At 34.8% G+C, this 26,268-nt stretch overlaps 1 protein-coding gene across 1 annotated transcript in view; it reads left to right on the top strand.

Annotated features, from left to right (window-relative positions):
- Positions 1 to 26,268, top strand: part of coq8aa (coenzyme Q8A, genome duplicate a) — a 61,330-nt gene that overhangs the window by 8,675 nt on the left and 26,387 nt on the right. The window contains exons 2-6 of the mRNA NM_001002728.2: positions 4,689 to 4,862; positions 6,902 to 7,240; positions 9,149 to 9,215; positions 15,466 to 15,540; positions 20,697 to 20,822. Coding sequence (NP_001002728.2) covers positions 4,710 to 4,862; positions 6,902 to 7,240; positions 9,149 to 9,215; positions 15,466 to 15,540; positions 20,697 to 20,822 — 760 coding nt within the window. The 5' untranslated portion in view covers positions 4,689 to 4,709. The remainder of the gene's footprint in view (positions 1 to 4,688; positions 4,863 to 6,901; positions 7,241 to 9,148; positions 9,216 to 15,465; positions 15,541 to 20,696; positions 20,823 to 26,268) is intronic.

Consider the following 26,268-nt stretch of genomic DNA (forward strand, 5'->3'; position numbering starts at 1 on the left):
CTCTAATGCATTTTTTCAAGAATGAGTCATTTATATGTTTTAACAGCATTTATTCGTAACAAGCGTAGACTATATCCCACTTGAAGGAACAAAGAAATAAAATAAGTCCTCTGTAACATCGTAACATCTCAGCACTCTATAGGTCTACATGCACTTAGCCTTTAAATTGGCCAACACACCAATGAAAAGAAATCTTGCTTAACAAATCAAATAAACTCTAAATGATGACGGGTATTTTGGCAGTAACTAAATTGAAGCTGAATATTAAAAGAATAATGCCACCATTAGTCTGTATACTCTGTCTACATTATGATTATATGGTTTAATTAATATTTATTTATAATTTAAAACTCTTTACTCACCAAGATTAGGCTACGTGTGTTTGTGGAGGAACATTATTAAATCCACTGGCTTTAGCGCAGTCTTGCGCTCATGTGCGTCCAGCAGCACTGAACACCGTTTCACTGCTACTGCTACAGGCCGAGATGCAGAGTTCTGATCTGGCTGATTTTGCAAGTTTTAGGTAGGATTGTTTATTCATCTTATACCAGTCAGGAACATCCATTTAATTTTCCATGACCGTAGTTTCAGGGTAGCGAGTGGCCTCTTGATTTTACCTGTCAGCTTGCGGTTTAGGGCTCTACCGTAATACGCAGTGTATGAGCGACCGCTAAATACCTGCGGCTGGAATAACCGCTCTTTCTGACTGGCTTGACCGCCGTCAAAATTCTCTTTTTTTACTACTTCGTCATAATTTGCTTCACCTTTGCAGGGATGGATTTTAATGCAGGGATTTGGATTTTTTCGGGTCTCGACGGGTTCGGGCAAAGATCTTCAGCTCTAATGCAGACCTCTCGTTCATATTAACCACGTCTCCCTTCTGTTCAGTCGAAACTCCCAAACTGCAGGACACTTTGAAGCGCGACTCGTCACGTCACGTCACCCTGTCTCTCTCTCCCTATCCCTCTCACCCTCTCCCCCTCCCTCTTCCTCTATCTCTCTCCTCCACACTGTCCCGTGATGACAACCACACACACGTTTTTTAGGCATTAATTAAAGGATATTTAATACTTTATGACGGTATAACGGTATTGAAACTGACACCGTTGCTATTTTTAGATCCCGCGGTATACCATAATACCGTAATATCGCCCAAGCCTAGTCCAGACATGTGTGATCTCTCTCAGGTGTAACAGTACCTTCTCCTGTCAGAATACTGGTCTGTTGCCAGACCACACCTGGTTCCCTTATTAGGGTATGAAAAACGAGATACCAGACATTTAAGTTTTGGAAGCATGTTAGCAGTGATTTATTTTCACCCACGGCCAAAACCACAGAGCGTAGTTGTAATTAAATGACAATCCGACGCATAGTTTTTGTGAATATCGCTTTTTTTGTTAATGCTAATTAAGATAAACAGACTAAAGACTAAGATACAGCACTGCAAGTCTTTGTAGGCATCCATGGATTGCAAACCTATAGAATCATTAATTAAATGACGACCGTTAGTTTTGTATGAATGTCACTAGATTGCCAATGCTAATCAATATAAACATGTTAGACTAAAGACGTTGCACTGCAAGAGACTTGTGTGGATTGTAATCCTAAAATCACACACTTTGAAGATTCCCAGACTGTCTTAGGCATAAAATACTCGTTTTTGTATTCTCCTATTGGCTACTGAGTGATGATCCTGTTTAGAATAAAATTTGTGACTGCAATGTAAGGAAACATAGAATTTTGACCTGTTTTCACACGTGTTGTGTTTATATCCTTAGGCGTGGCTCAAGGTCTTTTTTTCTTGTAGGCAAACCTTTGCCTCAGGAAAGAGGCCAAGTTTAAAGCCCTTTTATTTACAGGATAGTCAAGCTCTCATCCAACCCCTCCCCTCGCTTAAGCTTATTTGTCTGTGCTCTGGAGCCTTAAGAGTTTACTGGTCCAAACGCTTGCATTTTCCACCTTGCCGTGTGAGTAAAGAGAGTTTTTATAGAGGCAGTCTGGCAGAATGTAAAATAACCAAGTTTTTTGAGTAGTGTTTGTGCGAATCGCACGTTTATAGCTTTTCATATGCTTGTGATTGACTCGGTGTCTGCAGCCACCTTCTTACACAGTTAGTCATTGGCTTTAGGCTTCAACACTTGTGTCATCATAAAAACGTTTAACCTTTCATAGGGCTGCCAAGAATTGGGATAACAGCTGTTTTGTTTATGCCCAATGACACTCCGGTTGGTGTTGTTGAGGGTTTAAAGGGATCGATCACCCAAAAATGAAAATTCTGTTAGCAATTACTTGCACGTGACTTCCAAATCAACTTGAGTTATTTTGTTTTTGTTTAGTTTTTTTACGCAAAAGAAGATATACTGAAGAATGTTGGAAACCTTTAACTATTGACTTTTATAGTTTACCATACTATAAATGTTTATTTATAAATGTTTCCAACATTTATAATTATGAATGCAATAATTATAGATTTTGGTTGTAGGATTATAGTGAAGAATAATCTCGGTTTCATGGTTCTCCCGATTATTATGCATTCATTGATTTTAAAACACTACTAGTTTAGAAAAATCACAAACTCCTTATTTTAAAGTGTTATTTATTGCTGCTCAGTAAATAAATAATACAGCTCATAATTATTATAACCAAACAATAGTCCATTTCTCTTTAGACTTAAATAAGTGACAAAAAGTGACCCTTTTTAATGCATATTAGGGGCTCTTTAAGAATTTTCATTTTTGGGTGAATTTTCATTTTTGGGTATCCCTTTAAAGAGATTTACTCACAAGTTTACTCACAAGTTTACATTTACTCACAAGTCGCTATCAGCAACATAAAGGCATTGGCCCTATAAAAATATACACTAGTTATAAAGTTTGAAGTTGGTATATTATTTTATTTATTATTATTATTATTATTATTATTTTTAATCCTATACTGACCAAGGTTACATTTGTTCAGACATAGTGAAATATTATTATATATAACAATAATAATAATACATTGTGAAATTTAAAGAGCCCATATTATACATGAAATAGGGTCATATCTTGGTTGTAAGGGTCTCAAACAACAGTATAATATGCATGCAAGGTCAAAAAACACTTTCATGGTCTTATAATCTGCATTTATTTTTACCTAATTATTCCAGCGACTCCCGTATGAATCGTCCAGTGATTCATTTGTTCCCAAACCCCTCCTTAGCGCGAAGCTAATCTGCGCTGATTGGACCGATGACAGTCTGTTGCGATTGGTCGACTGCCTTCAGTGAGAGAGTGAAATGCCCAACAGCTAATCAGCAATATAAAAGTAATCACAGTTCATACACGCTCGATAGTGTAGGCGTGGATTTTAGCTGCCAGTGGGTCAATGTAAATACAGACTATGGACTTGAAAATACAGACGACTAACTATTTTATTGAGCAAAAACTGAGGAGATCTCCTAGCTTGTCTCACTCTGCTCTTTTCACAGACACACACACACACACACATATTGCCCTCGTCCTTGCGCACGCACACACACACACACACACACACACACACACACAAACACACACACACTTAACCCTCCTCCGGACGACAACGCGCGCGCACACACACAAACACACACACACTCACCTCCAGACGACAGCGCGCACACGCACGCACGCACGCACATACACACACACACACACACACACACACACACACACTACCCTCCTCCATGGAGCTCCGTAAACAAAGCAGCACACGTCGCATTTTTAACGTGGCTTTGCACGCGATATGAGAATTTAGCGAGTTAACCTGATACAGTACACGCGGTTACAAGTAACAAATCACAACTAAATACATTTGCAAGCTAGAGTCAACGAGGCAACTTTAATCGCACGTACTTACACTTGAGAAATGGAGGAAGAAACCCATCCTAACATGTTCATCAGTAAGTTACTCTTTACTGATCCTTCCTTTAACAAACGCCGATGAAGTATTCTTTGTAGCATGTAGTTTGCAGAAGTTTCCAGTAGTTTCCAACTGCTTAAAGCTAGGCTTATGCTGAGGTTTCATCTTTGGGTAGAGACTCAATAATATCCATCTGCAGTGTGACTTCAATCGACCGGCATGTTTGTGTGTGTGTGTTTGTGGGTGTGTGTGTGTCTGGGTTTCTGTGTCAGAGGGCGGGGCCGCAGGTTTCAAATCTCCCGGGTTTGCGCATGCACGTGAATAACTTGGTTTCGTTAGTACGTCATGGCGAAACACCTAATGACTCGTTATCAAGGCGACTCGTTTGAAGCACTATGAGTCGACTCTTTTATAGATGAATCAACAGTTTTAAACACTGTACACTAACAGATTTAAGCCTTAGCTGGATATTTCACTTCACTTAGAGCTGTGTTACACACTACATGGAAGGGCATTTTCAAAAACCCATAATAAGGTATAAAAAAAACATCAGCTCTAAATCACTGACTTTCCATTGATCTCTGTTGAATATAGTATACTTCAGTTGGTATTGTCTTTTTAAAACATTAATTCCATGTTTTATTGTGCATGCATTATCTTTGCTTTATAATATTCTTTATGTGTACTACTATGGTTACCAATTGGTTGATTATACCAAAGGACCAGTAAATGTGTGTCAGATTTCCACCATAATTGTTGGCTTAACGGACTGAGGTTGAGGCTGTTGAATCACTTCCTTCTCTCTGGCACAGTGGATCTAAAGAGGAACCATCATGGCAGGCGACATGTTGTTGCTGATGCGAGGCCTTGCAAGGCTAAGCCAGGCTGTGATCGAGACCCAGGCCAACTCTCTGCGCAGTGGAGGAGTACAGACTATGCAAATGACAGCTGAACAGGCCATGGGCGTCGCCATGCAGAAGATCCAGGTGGGTTTGCAATAAGTGATTTATAGTTTGTGTTAGACAATGGGTCATTCTGACTGTAAATTTAGATGCAGTGTTTGATGTTGATTTAAAAATGAGCAATGCACTTGAGTGGCCCATCCAAACAATACAAATTTGATCACCCTCAGCCAAAAGAACATGTTTTTTAATATGTTGCTAACCAGACAGTCTTCAATAGTCATTTACTTTCATAGTATGGGACTAAAACTATGGACATTATTGGCTAACTGTAAATGTACCGACATAGATAAAAATCTTGTTGACCAACAGTTGAAACCTTTGCAGATTTGTAGAACTTAAAGGCAAGTCAAAAATATTTATATTTGATATATATTATATTGTTGTTTTGGGTAAACTATCCCTTTAAATTCTAATGGAGCAACTGTTTACAAACCATAATTACAATCTAATGTTATCAGTGACTGTAAAACATTATTATTATTATTATTGTTATTATTATTGTTATTGTTATTGTATTGCATAATAAAGGCCTTTATCATAGTTTTAAAAAAACAATAGCAGTGAGCCACCTGACACTGTCGTGTTTAAAGGCCTCGCATGACTCATTGCTCCAGTATAATGCAGTTATGTGCATCTGTAATTTCTTAATTAATCTGCTGTATAGTTCTGTGGAATACAAAAGACCTGGTAATGGTGTTGGGTTGCACTTCTGTTGTTCTGGTGTTTATTTTTTTCCACTTCCCATATAAGGTATAATAACTTTAACAATGCAATTATGCAAATTAAATTTAGGTCTACCTGGAGATTGGATTACTGCCTAGGTTAAACCCAATTGTTTTTGTTTTTTCCCCCCAAGACCATAAGAGCACAGCGTGTACTGCCAAGCTATTTCTGCTATCAAAGGCTCTAGAACTGATTGTGCATTTCAAAGGGCTTTAAAATCCTTTATCAGTCATAGGAAATGCATATCTCATTGCTTTATTATAAAATGTATCACACTGTGTCCAACAACACTTTAGTCTTTCATATGTCTACAATTATAGCAATGGCTATTTTGTATTTGAGATCTGCTACAGTAGGTTTATATCCATCTAAGGGTAAAAATTATTTGCTGTCTGCGCCAAAAGCCTAGTGGTTAGTTAGTGTGTTGACATATTGCACTGAGGTGCTCACGGTGATCCGAATTCAATTCCTGACTCAAGGCCATTTACCAATCTTTTCCCATTCTCTTTTGCATCTTGTGTTCCTCTCTTAAGTCTACTATTGTATAAAATAGGGTTAAAAAATAATCATAAATTGCTTGATCAGTTTTTTTTTTTCCCAGTGGTAAAGTTATTCAGTGATTCTAAAGGTTTTTGATCCACTTCAATTGTGCAGTCATGTGTTAGGGGAAAAAAGCCCACAGTGGCTTATCCTGATACATCAAAAACCATTGTTTCTTTGATGTATTGTACTAGTTTATCAAGAAGGGTTGATTTTGTTATCTTTGACTCAACAGATGGAAACTTCTTAATTCACAAATGTTTTATTCAAAATTCCAGTTTCATCCATGAGTATAATTTGCATCTTTAAACATAGCTAATAATTTTCCTGAACTGTAATGTTTGAAAGCAGACTATAAAAAAACTTAACATCTACTCAACATAAAACCTTTTATTACAATGTGAAAGTTTATGTACTATTAGTCAACATTTTTATAGTGAAAACACTGTTTTTTAAGATGTATCACCTGGACAAATGTTGAGCTATTCATCATAAATTGAATTGAAAAATCATTTTTAACTTTTAATTTACAGTTTGTGAATTTTATTTATTTATTTCTATTATATATTTGTGTATAATTTGTTATTAAATATGAAGTTGTTCTTATGTAATGTTTTTATGAATATTTATCTTGCCATCAAATAGCCATAAGTTGCTGATGTAGCAATAAGTCAATAAATAAAAACTAACTTCCCAAAATGCATAGTGGTGGGATTTTTATTTTAATTTTAGATGCTGGAAAGCACACAAAATAACCCATTGATGCTCATCTACTGCTTACTTATTTTTTTCTATAGGAGTTCACAGGCAGTCAACAGAGCGTTTCTGATTTCAGCGCAGACATGGACTCCAAGTATGACTTCACAGCATCAGAGCAGAACTTTGAGAGTGCAGCACATGGAGGTTTGGACAGTGACTCAGTTTTCAGGGACGCTAACACAGGTGCTGCGAACACGTACAGCCAGGCACAGGGAAAATCAAAGCTATTCGATGGCTACAAAGACCCAACCAGCCAATTCACTGGACACACACGATCATATCATCAAGATCACTCTTCTGTGGGAGGCATCACTGCTGAAGACATCGAGAAAGCTAGGGAGGCAAAGCAAAACGGCTCCAAACCACATAAACAAATGGTACAGGCAACCTTTTCCAATCCTTCATCACTCATGAGTAACTAGCCTTTTGTTCCACTTATATAAATGCCATGCATCACAGTGGATATTAATAGTTGTAGTGTTACTTGCTTGTTCTTTAGTGGTTAATTACATATATAAACTTGAATAACTACATTGGGTTTGTTGAAGAGTAGTAAAAACAAATCCGTCAGAACACATCACTCCTGTATTAAATGGTATTTACTGATGATTGGGAAAGAAGGGTATTAGCGATTAATACTTGATGATCTGTTGTTTGCTTCCTGCTATTGCTACTTGTTGACTGTACTTATTATTTTGGGTCAAATGAAAGTCTCAAGTAGCTTTACACAACAGTAATGTACCTTTGCTTTTTATAAAGTGTTGTATGTATATATGGCAAGATAATCCCTGTTCACGTATAGCCATAAAAATAAGGACAGTAGTTAGAGATCTGACCATGAGGAAACACTGTGCATCTGCATACAGTAAATATGGTCTTGTAATCCAATATTGTTTTAGTTGTCAAATATTATGATATTATGATATATTATGATACGGTGTGTTCATTCACTAGTTCATATTTTGCCTGTTTACACAGACATTTTTATTTATTTGCATTTTCAGCCCTTCAAAAATGACGTTGTCTAAATGAGCAGCTGAAATGACTTAATAGAATAGCTCACACACATCCACCAGTAGTCGCAAAACTTCAAATTAGAATTTGTCTTAAAGGGTCAAAGAAATCACACACTTTTTTAGTAATTAAGATCATGCATTTTAAAGCATCTGGTACACAAAAATATAAAGTCTGTTTCTTTTGGGATCTATAGTCATTTTTCATTATCGTACCGAATGCTTCTCAGATCATTTAAATGATGCCTGTGGGAGCGAGTTCAGTGCCTACTAGGGTAACAGAATACGTTCATCACAGAATTTGGTGCAACACCACCTTCACTTTACTTCCCCATGCAAATCATTCTTTCACCACGGCGCTCAAACGATCACTCTGTGCAACAAACTGAACGTTATTTACTACTTTATGACTTGTTATTCACAGCATATGCAGGTTCTGTTTACTAAAGTAGGCATGATTGGTGTGCACGTTCTCGGTAGTAAACAAACGGCTCACGGTCACCTCATATGATTTCGCAGCCGCGAATACATTACATTTAAAGAGAAATTACATTTCTGGGTGAATTATACCTAATAAATACAGTATGTGACATTTTTAACGCCATTTGAAGGTGTCCATGTTGCTGTGAAGATTTGTGCGTCCGCCTTTACCCTTCTTTCCTGACCTTGAAAATATAATTGGCTGAATGGTAGAAAAGCTGAATTAAGATGGTCTGTAGGGTCAAATTGATATCGTGATTTATTTATTTATTTTTCCCGATTAATCGTGCAGCCCCACCTGAAACAGAAATATCTAAACGTCATCCATATAGCTGTTCACAATAGACTCTCGTTTCCAGCGCAACAACTAATGCATTTGTGTTATTACATGGCTCTGTTATCAGTGCCACAGTGGAAAATGTGCTGACTGGCCCAAATCGGCAAAAAATAAAGTTGCTAAGTAATTGTAACCATTCAGTCTGATGGTGGAAAAGCAGCTTATGGTTCCCTACAGAACATTTAATAACACCTGGTGAATTGTTTTCAATACCTTTTATTTTTAATGTTCTTCAAGTTATGCAAAATGTTTTTTTGACTGACTCAATGATCAGTCCTTTGGGGAACAATTTATTTCTCTATGCCATCCCTGCAAAAATCCACATTTGTAGCTTGTGTTTGTAGAATTTTATGATTCTTTTATAAATCATTTTGATTTGTCTGACACAATGAAACACTGTAAATGGTTCTAATTCTCCACAACCCGATTTGATATCTGTTTCTTTCCTGCTGTAGCTCAGTGAAAGAGCGAGAGAGAGGAAGGTACCGGTCACACGGCTGGGGAGACTAGCCAATTTCGGAGGTAAGGCTATAAAAATTGTATATGTGCAGTATTTACTTTTGAAACGTTTGAGGTCAGTAAGATGTAAGTGCTTAACAAGAATGCATTAAGTTGATCAAAAAAAAAACTGTTGTTTTGTTGTTGTTGTTATTATTATTATTATTATTATTTTATTTATCTAAAATTAGCTGTGGAGAAAAAGTAAAATTTTCTTAGGTCATTATTCCAGTTTTCAGTGTCTCATGATCTCTCAGAAATCAGATCTTTGGTGCTCAGGAAACAGGATTTTGATGTATAGAAATTAATAATTGTTGATCAGAAATATTATTTATAAATATTATTTTCTAATGTCAATTTTATTGCATACTTGCTGAATAATTATTATTGTTTTAATCTTACTGACCCCTAACACAAAATCAATAAATATGTATATTTATTTACATGCCTAAAGTAAATATGTATTTTGACATTTTACATACATTATCCATATTGTCCATCTGCTGTGGTGGGGATTTGAGAATAAATTGAACATACTCTCGAATTTCCTCAGTTCAAAAAACTGTTGCTTGGTGCAGAAATTGCTTTGTGGTTTACTATCCTTTCTTGCGTCATCATTACCCATACTCTGATCTAAGGCTAGTTGAAGAGTGCTGCGTCTCTTCTCGTACAGCATGTCAGAGCCAGATTGAGGGCTCTGGGTTAATCTGCGTCTTGACCAGTAATTTGGAAGACTGAGGCTGCTGCCGCTTTGGATTATGGGACAGAGCTTAACCGGTCTGGGAATGTGCATCGCCTGTTTTCTCTGAGATAGAGCTTCCCATTCCGCTCTTCCAGTGTGTAACTTCAGCTGCTTTTGTTGTTTGAATGACGGTGAATAAGCTATTTCTCAGAGGACTAGTGCTGATTCTACAGTTACAAGAAAGGGAATATCTGATTTAACACTATACTGGCAAATAGTTTGTATTCATTTCAGTAATTTTATTTGTACTTTTTAAAAATGTTTTTAAAAGAAGTTTATTCTGCTTAAGGCTACATTTATTTGAATATTGTTTTGTACACAAGAACACTGCTTGTTCAAGCTTAATAAAAATGAGATGAACCAACACAATTCTTGAGGTTTTTGAGGGGTCAACTTAATTGTTTCTGCAAATTAAAAAAAAATTTAACATAAAACAATTAAGTTAACTTAATTGATTTTTGTCTGGACATCATGAAGGAAATGTTAGGAACTGTGTTTTTTGCAGTGTAGTTTAAATATTAAATCTCTAAGTATTAATGATTATTGTTATTTTTCATTGGAGAAAACTGTTGGACTGTTTTATTTTGTAAAAAGTTGGTATACTGAAAATAAACATAAAAAATATTTACACATTAACAGTGCTTTTACACCTAGTTAGCGCGGTTCGTTTGGCATACTGTATGTGAATCCAGCAATTGTGCTTGGATCACGAAAAACAATCGCCTGATTGAGGTTTCAATCTTCTCAATTGAAACAAACTCTGGAGCGAATCGTTTGTTGTGAGAAAGCAAAACGATCAAACAAACTAATGAACCAGGCTATATCACAGTGTATTGTGGATATGTAATAGGCATATATGCCTAAATAAATAAATATAAATATTATATATATATATATATATATATATATATATATATATATATATATATATATATATATATATATATATATATATGCCTAAATAATTAAATATAAATATTATATTTATATATATATATATATATATATAAATATTATATATATATATATATATATATATATATATATATATATATATATATATATATATATATATATATATATATATATATATATATATATATATATATATATGCCTAAATAAATAAATATAAATATTATTTATATATATATATATATATATATATATATATATATATATATATATATATATATACACACATATATAAATAAATATAAATGAGAATTAAGAGTTTCGTGTAAAATGCGAAAGTAAAAGCATGCTGAAATATTAACAAGAGCTGTTTTTCCCGTTAGAAAAATTGATGGAACTGCGGTCTTGGTTTCTGTTATTTCTCTCTATAATGTATAATTCGAGCCAACAGCAATGTATGAGAAAGTCTTACCTCTGACTTCTATTCGGTGACGATGTCTATGGGTGTCACCATTCAAAATTAAACCGCAGCTTTCGCTTATAATGTCTTATTGCTCATTGTCATAAATAAATACGGATGCATGACAGCTGAGTGGGACTCTGAAAAATAAACCATGACAATTGTGAGCAGAGTTTACTCGCACCTGACTGGTTTTACCTATTTTGCTCCGTTTAGAAACTTTGTTCTTGGTGCAACAAAAGTTCAGCAAAGTGCAACATTGTAACAATTTTAATCCCGGTTTCGGAACAAAACAATCGATCTAGAGGTGTGAAAGTACCCTAAAGTGTTCAAGAATAAATATAGCGATACTTTCATCAAAAAATCAGTATCAAAGAAAATGTATCCGTTTCGACAAAATATGAAGCAGGAAAAATGTAAATCAACAATAATTATAAGAATCATTATTAATGATTGAGTTCTAATGATGTTTAATCATGTTGATTTGGAAAATTAGAATGATCTCTGAATGATCATGTGACACTGAAAACTGGAGTAATGATGTGGAAAATTTAGCTTTGAATCACAGGAATAATTTAAATTGCTCATTGCAAATTGTTGCAAACAATTTATATAAACTGAATTAAAACAAACAAATTAACATGAACATTACTACATTTTATTTTATTCAGCCCATATACATTGTTTACAACCACTTACCTTAAAACAAATTAGCAAATCCAATTAATCATTTTTTCAGTGTGCATACACATTTATTTCAAATTGTAGTAGTTTTTCAAAATGTTAATGTTTTTACCTTTTTTTTTTTAATCAAAAAAGTTCAGACTAGGTAGCGTATCTAATGTTTTGGAGTGAAAAAAGTGCTGTCACATGGGAAAACAAGTCATTAACTTTAGGTTCTTTGCATGCTAGTTTTCCATTGACATTAAACGTATATCTACTCCCATCTGCCGTTGGTGCGTGTGCGCTATGGGTGATACTGGTTGTTGGAGTGTTTATTATCAGATTGAACTCTTATCGGTCACTGCTGCAGTAAAAAACATTTTCGGGCACCTGTTTACTACAAGCCCTTATGTATATGTTTCCAGGACAAGAGCATTATGGGATTGTGTGAATTTTATAGGGGATGTTGACAAGTTTTTCTGCCCTCTAGGGATGAAAGATGCCAAATCTTTTTAGGATGACATAAGTTTTAAGTATGCAACAGGCTGCTGCATTCTAAATTATTGTTAGTTTTTGTTTGTTGTTGTTGGTGGTGGTAGTTTATTGTAAATGTTTTTGATTGTGAATTTGCATTAATTTTATTATTATTATTATTATTTGTCAACCACATTGCAAAAATAATAATAATAATAGTTATACAATATTATTATTAATATTATTATTAGTAGTAGTAGTAGTATTAGTAGTAGTAATTAATTTAGTAAATTTTTAAGCTAACTACTTTGATTATTGTTGAATTTGCATAATTATTATATTAAAAAGATCAATATCAAAAATTAGGTAGGCTTCACCAGAATCTTGAATTATTAATTGCCACTTCTTAATTATTATTATTTCTAATTAATTTTGTCTTTTTAGTACATTGCTATTTTTTCGTATTAATTATAAAATTTAAACATTGATCATGCATACTTTTTTTTCATGTCTAATAAGTAAAATAAAACTTTTATTAATACTAAACAATAAAACTAAAAATAATGTTTTGTTTTTATTTTACAATGTTCAAAACCATATGAAAATAAAATGCAAAACAATGGTGAAACAATTAGACATTCAACTTAGGAATACATTTATAATGGATAAAATTAACATTTATTTATTTTTCTATAATTTTTTTTTTTCACCTAGGAATAGTCCGGTCACAGAATCTGCACTGTCACTCTACTAGCAGAAATGCTATTTATGTTTGAATGTCGTAATTTGCTGTTGATTTTTAAAGGGGTTTTATATAATCTGTGGTGGTTGTCCTTTGTCCTCACCTTGACCTCACTCCTGGACATGAGCTGTCCAGTTCAACGGTTTTCTGGCTGCTTTCCTCCAGCTCTCGTTGGCTAGTTAAAGATAGTGATTAATTGCATCTGAGAATAGTACCCATCTATTTGGCAAGCTTTCTGTGGGGCTTCGTTCTTCATCTCATTTTTAGTGACTGTAGATGGCCCTTAAATCACTTCCCTAACAACTGGTTTCAAGCAGCGTGTTCATTTGTTTACCTTGTGTTTATGTTCAGAAACATGCCTCTGTGTTTTTGTAACATGATTCTCGGGCCTGTAGTGTCCTTGATCATGATAGCAAGCAAGTCGACGGTCATTTAAACTGTTTTGAAAGAACATCGTCAGCTTTGACAATAACATTTTACTTGATAATGGTTTTGAATTTTAAAAGAGTAGCTGTAAAAGCATTCACTGGTCAAACAAGTTGGTAAACTATTTTAATACACGCAAATGTTTGTGTACTGAAACAAGAATTGAAACAATCGTTTTCACACTTTTTTAAATTTCTTTTTTTGTTGTTTTAAGTTTTGTAGTTTCCACCTCTGTCATGTTTTTTTGGCTTAATTTTGTTTTTATTTTTTGTTGCTGCATTTTTGTATTCTATTTTGTCTTACTTCGGTCATAGTTACTGTTTTTGTGTTTCTTCTCTAAGTGTTTAGGTTTTCTTCCTTGCCACCTTAATGTTCTTAAATTCCTTTGTCTTTGCCATCTTCATTGTGCTTCTTTTTGTCATGTTTTTTTTCTTTTGTCCTATTTTTTGTCATGGTGTTTTAGGTGATGCACTAAGATTTTTCCAAGGCCCATTCCGGTTTTAATACTAGCAAATTATACTATTCGATACAGATTTTCTAATTGTTTTATATATTTTTACCAGAAAAAAAACTGTATTTGCTTTTGTAACAGTTTGAATCTGCAGTGATTTCATATTACAAACACTTTAATTGTGATCCAGACTTAGGAGTGGTGATTTAGTTGGTGATTTTAAAATATATTGTATAATTTCAAAAATGAAGTGGAAAAAAACAAACTGACTTTGTGAATGTATGTAATATGTGACATATAACAGATAATGCTACATAAATCATTCTGGTACAGACATTAAATGGTATTATTGATGGTTTAACATGCAAGTTCATTTTGTTCCAACAAGTGTTGCAGTGTTTCCTTAGTTACAGCTGTAAAGAAAGCTGGTCATGTTTAATATGGATTATACAGAGGTAATCTTGAAGAAAATAACATCTAAACCTTTATTATGACAGCGTTAGTTTCTCTAATAAATGCCTTAACCCCACACAACAATATTTAGGATTTCACTCCAATGTTTCAATCATCACAAAAAGTACGTGTGCTGGTGAGTTTTTCAAACACCCTACTAACTTACTATAATCTACACACAAAAATAAATTTTGTGTTCAGATGCACTGTTATATCAAATGTGCATTAAATCCCATGTACATGAAACCCATGTACATTTAAATATGATGCTTGTGGATTCTGTGTGCAACAGAAAAATAATAGTAGTTTTATAAAATGAGAAAATGCAGTACAGTGCTTCAGATTGTGCAGAGTTCAAGCACCAGTATATGGCCTCTTGTGTTTTCCTCGAGTCCTTAAATTCTTCAGGCATGAAGAGACATCAAAACAGGAACACGTTTAATCATCAACTATAACTGACCTAGAACTTCCCCAACAGGCTTGAGTAAAAACTTCACCAGGATAAGAGCCAGCATCAAAACTACACGTGTTTCTGTAAGGTGTGTTCAGACTTCTAGGGAAAAAAGAGAAGCACCAGAGAGAGAAAAAAAAACTGAAAAACACAGCCCTCATTTCTTACCAGTTTACACTGCCGTTTAGTTAAAGTACCAACTTGAAACCCCTCCTAAATGACTCAAAAACAGAAGTATTGCATAATAACAAAATTACATAACTATTGAAGAAAGTTGCACCAAAACCTGTTATTGACTCTCAGCTCCACCACAGCAAATGCACAGACCCCAGTGCTTTAGAAATACTATTTTTAGTGTTTCCTTCACATTGTAAAGCAACAGTGTTGTGGGTATTTCGAAAAGCAATCTTTAACTTCTGTTCTTTCATGGATTATTTCCTTTTTTCTGTTTGTTTCGTCAATGTCTTCGTCTTAATAATTTCATAATCCTCTCTTGCAGGTCTTGCTGTGGGTTTGGGTATTGGAGCATTGGCAGAAGTGGCAAAGAAAAGCCTCAGATCAGAGGATAAGAATGGTAAGATAATTATGCATAGAGTTTGTATTAGGGCTGCACAATGTATCATTTTAGCATCGATATCGCAATGTGTGAATCTGCAATAGTCATCGGCAATGTCAACTTGAGATTATAGTTAATCAGCATCACAGTTCAGAATGTTATTTGTGGGGTCTTTTCAAAACTTGAACCTTTAAACAGAGTGAAAGATTTTCATTTGTATGTGTTTTTAAAACCTGTGACCTTTTGATTAAATGAACATGTGTTTATAACTATAGTAAAAACAGAAAGTGCATTGACAACCTTTTAATAGCCATTTTCCACTGAGAGGTATGGTTTGGTACAGTATAAATTTATGTCCGTGTTCCACTGTCCAAGGTACCTAAAAAGCTAACCCTTCCATTCCACTTTTTGGGTGCCCTTTTCAAAGGGCACAAGCACAATACAACTGTACCAAAAGGTTTGGACAAGATGTGCAGCTGAACGTTATTGATTTAGAATCATCACAAAACCTTCTCATCTTCTTGTACCAAACAGCCACATGACAAGAAGAAAAACATAATCTGCTGTGTGTTCTTCTTTGTCACATTTTATACATGTTATATAAGCCTAAATAGAATATATCGCTAAAAACTTTTACATGAGAAAACTGACAACGTTTTATTACCCACATCTGAGCCATAATTATTCACACATGCACATCAAGAATTTTGATGCAGAATAGGATGGAGGCCACATTTGAAATAATTTATATAAGCCTAAATAGAATAAATCGCTTTTACAAACATTTTTATGAGGCAATCTAAAAGCACGTGAAAATCAAGAGTGGTTTTGCTTTCTCTGTTTGTGCGCGCTCATCCACCCGCGATTTGGACGTGCTTTTAGATGGCCTCATAAACAATTTTTTGAAACTTTTTAGAGATATATTCTATTTAGACTTATAAAAATTATTTAAAATCTGTCCTCCAACCTATTCTGCATCAAAATTCCCAACGTGCATATGTGAATAATTATGGATCAGATGTAGAAATATGGCTCAGACGTCAGTTATCTCATGACACAAAATGCTTAAACATTAAAGTTTTTTTTTTCAGAAATATTAAAAATATATAGGTCTAATTGATCTGTCATGGCCATGTAGGGGATACGCAATTAAGAAACTAATGCTTGTGTGTGACAGAGAAAAGAACAGACGAGATATGCTCACCTTGTGTGCTGATATTTCCCTTTTTTATTTATTTTCATAACCGCCACGAACAGCTCAGCAAACGGGGATCTAATGTATTTTGAGTGTATATATATTTTGGGCACTAATTCATCATTTCCTCCCCTATCTTTTTCTATGGTTATGTTTGTCATCTCCATTCTGCATTTTGGAAATGTTAAATAAAACCTCCCCTGACCTTGCGTCTCTTGCGAATGGTAATGGTTAAGAAGGATGTAATATTGGAGTTGGTTATTGAGGTATTTAATATGTGCGATTATTTTAAAATTTGACAGAGTTGACAATTATTCAGACGTTATTGCTAATATTAAATTTATCGCGCAGTGCTATTGGTTGGTTAAAATGTCAGAAAGATGAGAGTGTGTTTTCTACAGGTGGTTTGTCAAGCCCACTCACCTGTGTGAGGCATATTGGTAATTATTAGTCACTGGCCCTTTTTAGTGTAACTTACTGATCAGGGCATAGCATAAGTGATAAATTGCATGCTATCAAAGTTATTATGTGTGTGTTTTTGCACTTTAAATCATTTAACAGAGTGATAGTGAGTGAGGAAAGAATGAGGAGGAGGTTGTTGGTATTTAAACTCACCCACATATATATATATATATATATATATATATATATATATATATATATATATATATATATATATATATATATATATAAAAACATGTTCACTACCAACCAAAAATCTTCAGCTCAGAGATCTTAACCTGTGTGTGTTATTTGCTGCAGTGAAAATTTTAAGTAAAAGCAATCCAGTGTGATCATGGTACTGTTTACTCTTACGCAAGTGAAAGCTAATGCTCTTAAGACTGTCTGTGTTTACTTAAGATGTGTGTGTAATAATATATAGATAATAACATTTATAGAGTTGCCTGTTTTAAAGTGCTCCTTAATTAAGATGTCAAGGCTGAGGAGGAAGTTTAATATAGAGAATGAGCTGTTTTTGCTGCACAAACCCTAAATGTTTATATGCATCTGCGTAATTGGTATGAAAATATGCCAATCTATTATAATGTAATGTCTGCTTTTTTCATTCCTGAAATGTGTAACCTCGTTCACCACTTTTGTGTATGTTGAATTCAAGATACAGATTTGTTTTGCACTGCAAGATGGATTTGCGACAGGGGCTTTCACATTGCATGACTTTACAATATGAAAAATCGCTGACAACTTTGTCCAAATTACATCTCACAGCCAAAAACACGTAGTATATCTTTTACACTTAGTATCACTTCATAACAAGATAGAAGCCTTTAATGAGGTAGAAAATGTACAGATTTGCTCGCCTGGGTTTTAAGGGAATTAGCAATTTCTACTTAACTTTCTTTTTTAACTTTCTGTATGAAACGTTAAACAGACACAGGTGCTCCTGTCAAACCTCCACTAGTTTTTCCTCCATTTCTTGGGTCCAAATAAACCGAAAATGAGCGCTTTTAACTTCTCCCTCAACCTCCCGCTGGCCTGCAGGTACACACACACACACACACACACACACACATGTGAATGTTGCTCGCTCATTGGCTATAGGCGACCGCGGATGTTATTTTCAGTCAAAACTCATTTCACATGGCATGATTTGAATCGCCGACAGCTCCAGATATTTAGCACGCCAGATATCTCAAAGTCATCCGTGATTCTCTCAGATTGCGTCTTTGATAGTTCATACTGTGTGATTGTCACTCACTTGCTTGAGCACCGATTTGCCTGTGAGTTCAGGCATTTGTCTGCGATTTCTCAAAACCTGTCGACGAGTCAAAATCAGGGCTAAAATCATGCAGTCTGAACTCGGCATGAGGGGGAAAAAGTTTATTTTACACAATAAACATAATGAATCAAACGTTTATCAAAAAGGCCAGCAGTTCTGCTCATTAAATCAAATAAGCACTAAGTTCGTATTTCACTGGTTATTTTAACCCTTGTTTATTGTTCATATTGACTACCCTTTCTTTGTTCATGGCAGTTTTTACCCTATTGGCTTCCGTTTGTAACAACATTTTTTTTATTGCAAAGCAATGACACCATATTATTATGCATTCTTGATTGTTGCTGATTTTTCCCTGTTTGGAAGAGATCAATTTCGTCATTTTTACTGTTGATCATTAGGCACCATTAACCCTTTAGATAGGCCTGGGCAAAAAAGTCAAAGGGGCAAAAACTGCGTCAAAAATAAGGAAAGGGTAATACATTTACATAGACTGTAGTGTTCAGTTTTTAATAAAATTTCATAGCAATTTCGCAATATACGAGATGGCTGTGGGCAAAATACACCTTAAAATCACTTCAGAGTGGATGAAAACATTCCTAACAGTACACAAGGGTTAAGATATTTCTTGATTTTGCTATCTTTAGAGTTTCATTATGTCTGTATAGCTTCGTATCTTCATATGGTAACCGAGAGCAAATGTGTTGTGAGGACAGAGGGCCGCAACTAGATCTAATCTATGCAGACTTGCTGGATAATGATTACCTTTGACCTCATCGTCACGTCCAGAAATAGCTCTAATGTCCTCACCAAGATAATGACAGCCCTGATCCAACAGTTTGTGGGGTTTTGTTTACATGGAGAAATGCTTCTCAGCAGCAGAGATGGAGATTGTCCTTTGTTTCAAACAGCACAAACAGTTGTTGTCTGAGACTTCTTAACTATTCTATATCCATTTTTTAAAGATATAGTTTATGTATTTTTGTAATTATTAAACACTCAAATTGTTCTAAAGATGCTTTGTACATGTTTTGAAGACTGTTGGAAATAGTAGCTATTGACTTGCATAGTATTTCGGGTCACACTTTAAGGTGCATTTCTTGCTATTAACAGTGCATTTACTAAGATTTGTAACTCAATGAACCTCTAATTTGCTGCTTTTTAATTAGTTATTTAGGTAGTAGTGAGGTTTAGATATTGGGTAAGATTGGGGATGTAGAGTAAGATCATGCTAATAGTGCACCTTTAAAGTTCAAATATAGAGGGAATATCTTAATGATAGGCAGGTAATATTCCACCAGTTAAGGTTAATTCCTCTGATGTCAAACCTGCTTTGAATCTGTACATTGAGAAATGGTAAATGGAATGAGATTTTAAAGAAGAAGAAACAGGTTGTTACATACAAGATGTAGAATTGGACACGCAAGGCTTACTCATATTTATTGAAAGGCAGTGAAACCAATTTGTGATTTATTTTTTTTTTTGATAGTTTTTACTGACATGGAAAAACAAAGAACAGGCAGACAAAATCTGTGCAAAATGTTAAATAAAATATGAAAAAAAGGAAAGAATTGTGACAAGACGTATGACAAAAAGACACCTCAATGGATGTAAAAAGAGAGGAGACAAAACAAAGTACAATTCATCAGACATTAAACAACATTATTAAAAGTAAACGCAATCGTTAATTTGTGACTTTTTTGAGAATATTTGACTACAAAACATATTTTAATTGAATGTGTTTCTAAATGGTATTATTTAGAAGGTTTTTATTCAGGGAAATGCTGAAAATGTTGCTATTGTAACAGTTTTAGAATATTCATCACCGACTAAATACAAAGATATATAACCTTTAGTTTCTTATCTTTTTGTTGATGTTTTGTTTGTATATTGCTTATTATGAAACTGTCAATGTATTTAATGAATATTTATAACCAGTGTTGATATAAATATAGTCAGTGCTCCTGATGGTTTTTTTTAACAAAAAAAAGTGTGCGTGTGTGTGATGTATATATTATTTTGCTTCCTACTATGGACGTCAATGGCTACCAACATTATATAAAGCGTCTTCTCTTGGGTTCACTGGAAGAAACAAAGAAAAAAACTGTCGTGTACTTCCCTGCAATTGGTCATTATTGGCTTCCCTTTGTTTTTGTTTTTCAATACTAATGAGGTTAATAGTGAGCACTCATTCTGGAAGTTCCATTCAGTTCAATATATTGACAAACTTATCATTTCACACAGGAAATAAGAAGGCAGTTTTGGACAGCAGCCCTTTTCTATCGGAGGCAAATGCGGAGCGTATCGTCCGGACTCTGTGTAAAGTGCGTGGAGCGGCACTCAAGCTCGGCCAGATGCTCAGTATACAAGGTAAGAGAATGTTGTTTTTGTAAAGCAAGTCGTCATGTTAAACAAGGTCACTCCTAAGAAATTTGTTGGGTGGTTGAGGCTTGCTCCGTGACTGACAGGGTTCATAACCTGTGACTGCTTCTTAGCATCTGGGTGGTCGTAAGTCACTGGCTGCTCTTCAGATAAGCTGATATGTGATAGAGGCCTGTTTCATGTTTACTGCCCGATGATATGAGTTGCTGAAATCCGCTTACAGAAAGGAACAGAGAAATTGGAGATGTGTTTTTTTGTTTCCTCACTGATACTCTACTGTCTAAAGATAAAATAACCTCTTGCATCCTTCCAGCATAATTTTCCACACAGTGGTGGAAAATGGATGATCACTATTCTGCTTGCTGACAGTTCAGAGTCTTTGTACACTACCTATTTAGAATACTTGACTTTAAATGGACTGAAGATTTTTGGATCTAAAAAGGATTGCAATGCAATGTAGGTCTGTGCCAGTAAGTTTTAAAACAAATGTATAATACTTGAAAATAATAAAATTACAGTAAACAGCAAATAAATAAATTTGTACAAATTCAAGGAAAAATAAAAATGCTATAAAATGCAATATATTTTAAAGCTTGTTTACAAAATCAATCATGAATATGGATTTGGCTTTGCACTGAATGATGTGCATGTGCGCTCACAGATTTGATTAAGCCAGAGGGGCACAAAGTAGGGCCTGCAGGCCATAGTTGACCCATGGTAACCTCTGGTTTGGCCCACCATCCCATCTGACAAGAGAGGGAAAATGATATCGAGTTGAATAGGGCGAATGCAATTCACTCCAATACCTGGAGTAAAACTAGGAAATAATGGTCACCTTGACCGACGCCCACCGCACAATTACAGTTTTCCCAGAACTAGGGTTGTAACAATATACCGGTATGACGGTCTACCACGATTTGAACGTGCACGATTATCATACCATGAACAATTGCATATCAACGGTTTTAACCCTTAAAGACCGAGACAGCCGCCCGCGGCTAAAAATAAGTATTGCTCTTGAATGTTTAATAACTTTTGATCCGCTGATCCGATTCATACAATTTAAAGATTGGCATAAAGAAGAGAATCTCAGCTTTCCAGTGCTGTATAACATAACGCAGACTTTCAGAGGCTCCGGAATCAGTGCGGTTACGTCATCAAAAATTGACAACGCTGATTTGACAAAGAAACGCTCGTCACTGTGTCTCCGGACAAACCAGACATGATACATTGATGCATTGTCCCTCCTCCATGCCCAGATTGGTTCAAACTCGCTATATCACAACCAATAAGCATAGGTTTCGCTTTTGTTTGTGGACCAACAACGAGCTTTTTGAACAACACGGAATGAGAGATAGGCATACATTTATGCGCGGCTAAATAAAACGCAAAAAAAAAGTTTTGCATGAAATAATTCTCATACTAAGTACTTTTGCATGCACAGCAGCACAGAAACATGACAAAACAGTGACACAGCAAAGACGAACTGCTGCTCTTGCTGTTTACAAAAGACGCAAATGAAGGTGCAGCTGTTTGTCTGCATTGCAGACAACCATATCCAAATCCATATCCATGCTGGCACATAAAACCTAAGGATGTTCCATATTAAATCTAGTTTCGTTATGTAACTATTTTTAGTATAGTAAATATTTATATCTATTTTTTACTGAGGATTTGCACCATGTTTATTTGGACTTTAACACATTATTTATTATTTTCTTATTTTTTTATTTGTTCATTGTACAAGTGGACACATTCTCTCACTCTCTCACTCATTCTCTCACCACTAGACTGAAAAAAACAACGCTTTAAATACATGTTTACAGCCATAAACTTGGTATTGCACTTTTGGTCTCCCATTTATCCTGCTTATAAGGAAGGACAGTTTAAGTTTATTTTTGTCTAATCTTAAAAGACCTTGCTTGTTTATTCCTTCTAATTTAATTTATTAAAATGGGAAATTTTTCAGTTTATTTTTATAAAAGACTTCTATAGTTCTATTAAAATGGTTCTTTCAAAAATTTGTTGAAATAAAACCTTTGTTCAGTCAGAAAACATGTTCTTATTCTTTTCAGGGTCTTTGCTATGAGAATTACTATTTAATACCGTATACCGCGAAACCGTCAAAGCGTGGTATTGTTTTAGACGATTATCATACCGTAAAAAATTCATACCGTTACAACCCTACCCAGAACATGATGTCACAAAATGGTGATGGCGAAAAAAAAAAAAAGAGCATCACGTTTCTGCATGGTCTTATATTATTTTTTGGTATATATGAGTCAATCACAGATAAATTATATACTGAACAAGACTCCTATGAAACCTCTTCAGTTCACTTCACTATTTTGTGCCGAGTAAAAAAAAAAAAAAATTAAATAATTCACTCTAATTTTCAAGAAGAGCCCACAGTTACCTCTTCATGTCTTCCTAGTGATGTTTTCTGGTTTACTTGAGATTGCTTTGCTTCTGTCTCCCACTATCTTGATCCAAGGACACAGTTCCATCTTCTCAATCTCTTTTGATCAGGCTCATTATCAGATTTACTTATGGTTTTAAAAAAATAGAATTTGCTTGACTGCCTCTTTGCCTTGTTAAAAATCCAGATATTATTTAGGTGGGCCACTATGCCATTATTTATTTTCGCTGCTCCTTGCACGTGAAACTATATTCACCAACCAATGAGAGTGATTGTAAGCGTAAGAAAGCTAATTGGTCAAAAATATTGTTGTTGGCCAATTTTTTTCACTCTCACTCATTCACATCCCCTCTCTCTCACACACACATACATGCAGGTATTCACTACGCAAAAGTTGTGTCTAAGAGTCTGAGAAAAATGCTAATTTTAGACAAAAAAAGATTCAGATAGCACTTTCCATTTGTTTTTCCATCTGAACTCATCAAATTAAAGCTAAAAAAAAATAAGTACAGTAAATGCAGCTCAAATGAGCATAAGGTAGTTATTAAAAAAAAAAAAAAAAAAAAAACACACTGCCCTGAACCATTTAAACAGTAGAGTGTAGATACGACATTGCATATATGCTTTCCAGTTCACAGCTCTTGAAAAGCAGCCTCAGTCTGCATCAACTAACATCATCTGACTTGTTTCATGACACAAATGGCCCTCTTCTCTGAGCAAATATGTTGATTATTTCTGGTAGGCCTGTGAGCTCTTTCTCCCCCGCTCTGTGTGCATCAGTTGATTGGAAAGCGAGGCCGAAAGCGTCTCTGTCACCCGATGAAGAATGCAGCGCTCAGATTATTGCAGCACAGCCTCCATGCATGACATTTCCAAAGCTCGGCCCCAGCTCATGCACTGGACGGAGCGTCATTCTCATCATGACAGGCAGTGTTTTGTAAGCTGACGATTGCACGGCTGGCAGTGAAGGACAGCGACAGTGCTGCAATCGGCGAAGCTCAAAATAAGCCCACAGCTATGCCAGAAACGTGACCTTTACGCTATACCTCAGGAAGTTCTGGCCTGGAGTACACAATCAGACATTAAGACATGGTTAAACTGTGGCGTATAGGATCTGTTTCTGTAGATGCATTGCAGAGACCTTAGATTTTTTCAGATTTAATTCACATTCTACAATTTATTGATTGTCAGTTCAGATGGTACTTCAGAAGCAATCAAAAGTTTGAAAAGACATGTTAAATTGATTTTAGATGTGAAGGTAAAGACCTATATGTACGATTTTTAGTTCTAATAAAGACTGTTTGTAATTCAAGTTTATTCATTGACCTTAGTCTGCAATGGGGAAGTGCGCTGTATTTTGCGATTGCTTTAGAACTTCTAAGTGAGTTGAGAAACGACTATAAATAATCAACTGCAGAAAACGGTCAAACTACTTGTTAAACAAACAAGTGTGTTCATGACTACATATAAAACGTAGAATAATATAATAAGAAAAAAATGTTTGCAACATTAAGCAGCTGTTTTTAACATCTAAAAATCAGTGCAAGTGAATGAGTCTCGCTTCAAAAAGATTACAATGGCTGCAACCGCTAGTACGTGTAGAATAAGGTCAATATAGCACTATTCAAAATAATTATCACTCCAAAGCAACTTTTACAAAATATGAGCGATATTAAATAACAATCAAAATTAGAAAGAGTTAAAGGATTATCCTGTAGACCTGACATGCACAAACTAGAGCCACAGGCCAAAGTTGGCCCATGATAATATTTGATTTGGACCACCATCCCATCTGAGAAGAGAGCTAAAAAAATTGTTAGCATCAATCAGCAGCATAATGAGCTGTTTTTAGCATATAAAAATCAATGAAAGTGAATGAGATCGGAAGTCTTGAGCCAAAAAGATTACTATGGCTGCGACAGTGCTTACTTGTAGAATGTCATTATGGCACGATTCAAAATAATTTTTCTGTCAAATTTCAAGTGTTTTTTTTTTTTTCTACAATAAAAAGTGATATGTATATATAATATGTATACAATGAAATGATCTGATATAATATTTAAAAATAATTAAGAAAGATTTGGGTATAATGTATGGCCTAAGAATTTTTTATTTTTTAAGATTTTGGCCTTTTAGCCTTTTTTTTAGATAGGACAGTATTGAGGCAGGAAGCGAAGTTGGAGAGAGAGAGAGAGGGGGGGGGGTAGGGTAAGGTTATGTCCTCGAGCAGGGATTCGATCTCAGGACGCTCTGACGTGCCACTGCACTATGTTTACATCATCTCAAGTCCCCATGAGCATTTTATTCATCCAAGAATCCTAAAAAGTATCATGTTGTCAACACAAATATTGAGTATCACAACTATTTAGAAACTATACATGTTTCTAAAGCAGCAAATCAGCATATTAGTGATTTCTGAAGGATTATGTAACACTGAAGACTGGAGTAATGATGTATATAACTGTAATAAATTCAGTATAATGTAAAAAAAAATAAAGCAGTTCATTAATTTAGTTAATAGTTAATATTTTTGATCACTGTATTATACTACAGTTTACTAGAAATAAAACCATGAAAAAAAATTATAAAAGGTGACGGATAACAAAATGTCACTGGAGAGCCCTTGTACCAAATATTATAAATTTGTGCATCATTGATTATTAGTATGTAAATTTACACTGCTCATTACTAAACAAATAACCAGCTGCACATGAGGTTTTATTATAGTGGTATTATAGTAGTATTTTATTTAATTGCATGTTTGATCAAATAGGAGGTTATTACGCAAGAGCTGTAATGAACAAAGGTCTGTTGTATTTGTATAGTGGGCATACAGATAGAAGAATGGTGTAAGATATTCTAGGGTATTTTCCTTAATGTTTGTTTTGAATATGATCAACAATATGAATTTCTGGCAATATGCAGCCCACATTCCTCTGCCTCAGTAATTGCTCAAAAAACGTAAGGTCATCTTGCTGATCTAGGTCAAACAAGTAAACCAGGATAAAAACCATG

This window comes from Danio rerio, chromosome 20 (genome assembly GCF_049306965.1).
Source record: "Danio rerio strain Tuebingen ecotype United States chromosome 20, GRCz12tu, whole genome shotgun sequence".
Classification (NCBI taxonomy): Eukaryota; Metazoa; Chordata; class Actinopteri; order Cypriniformes; family Danionidae; genus Danio; species Danio rerio.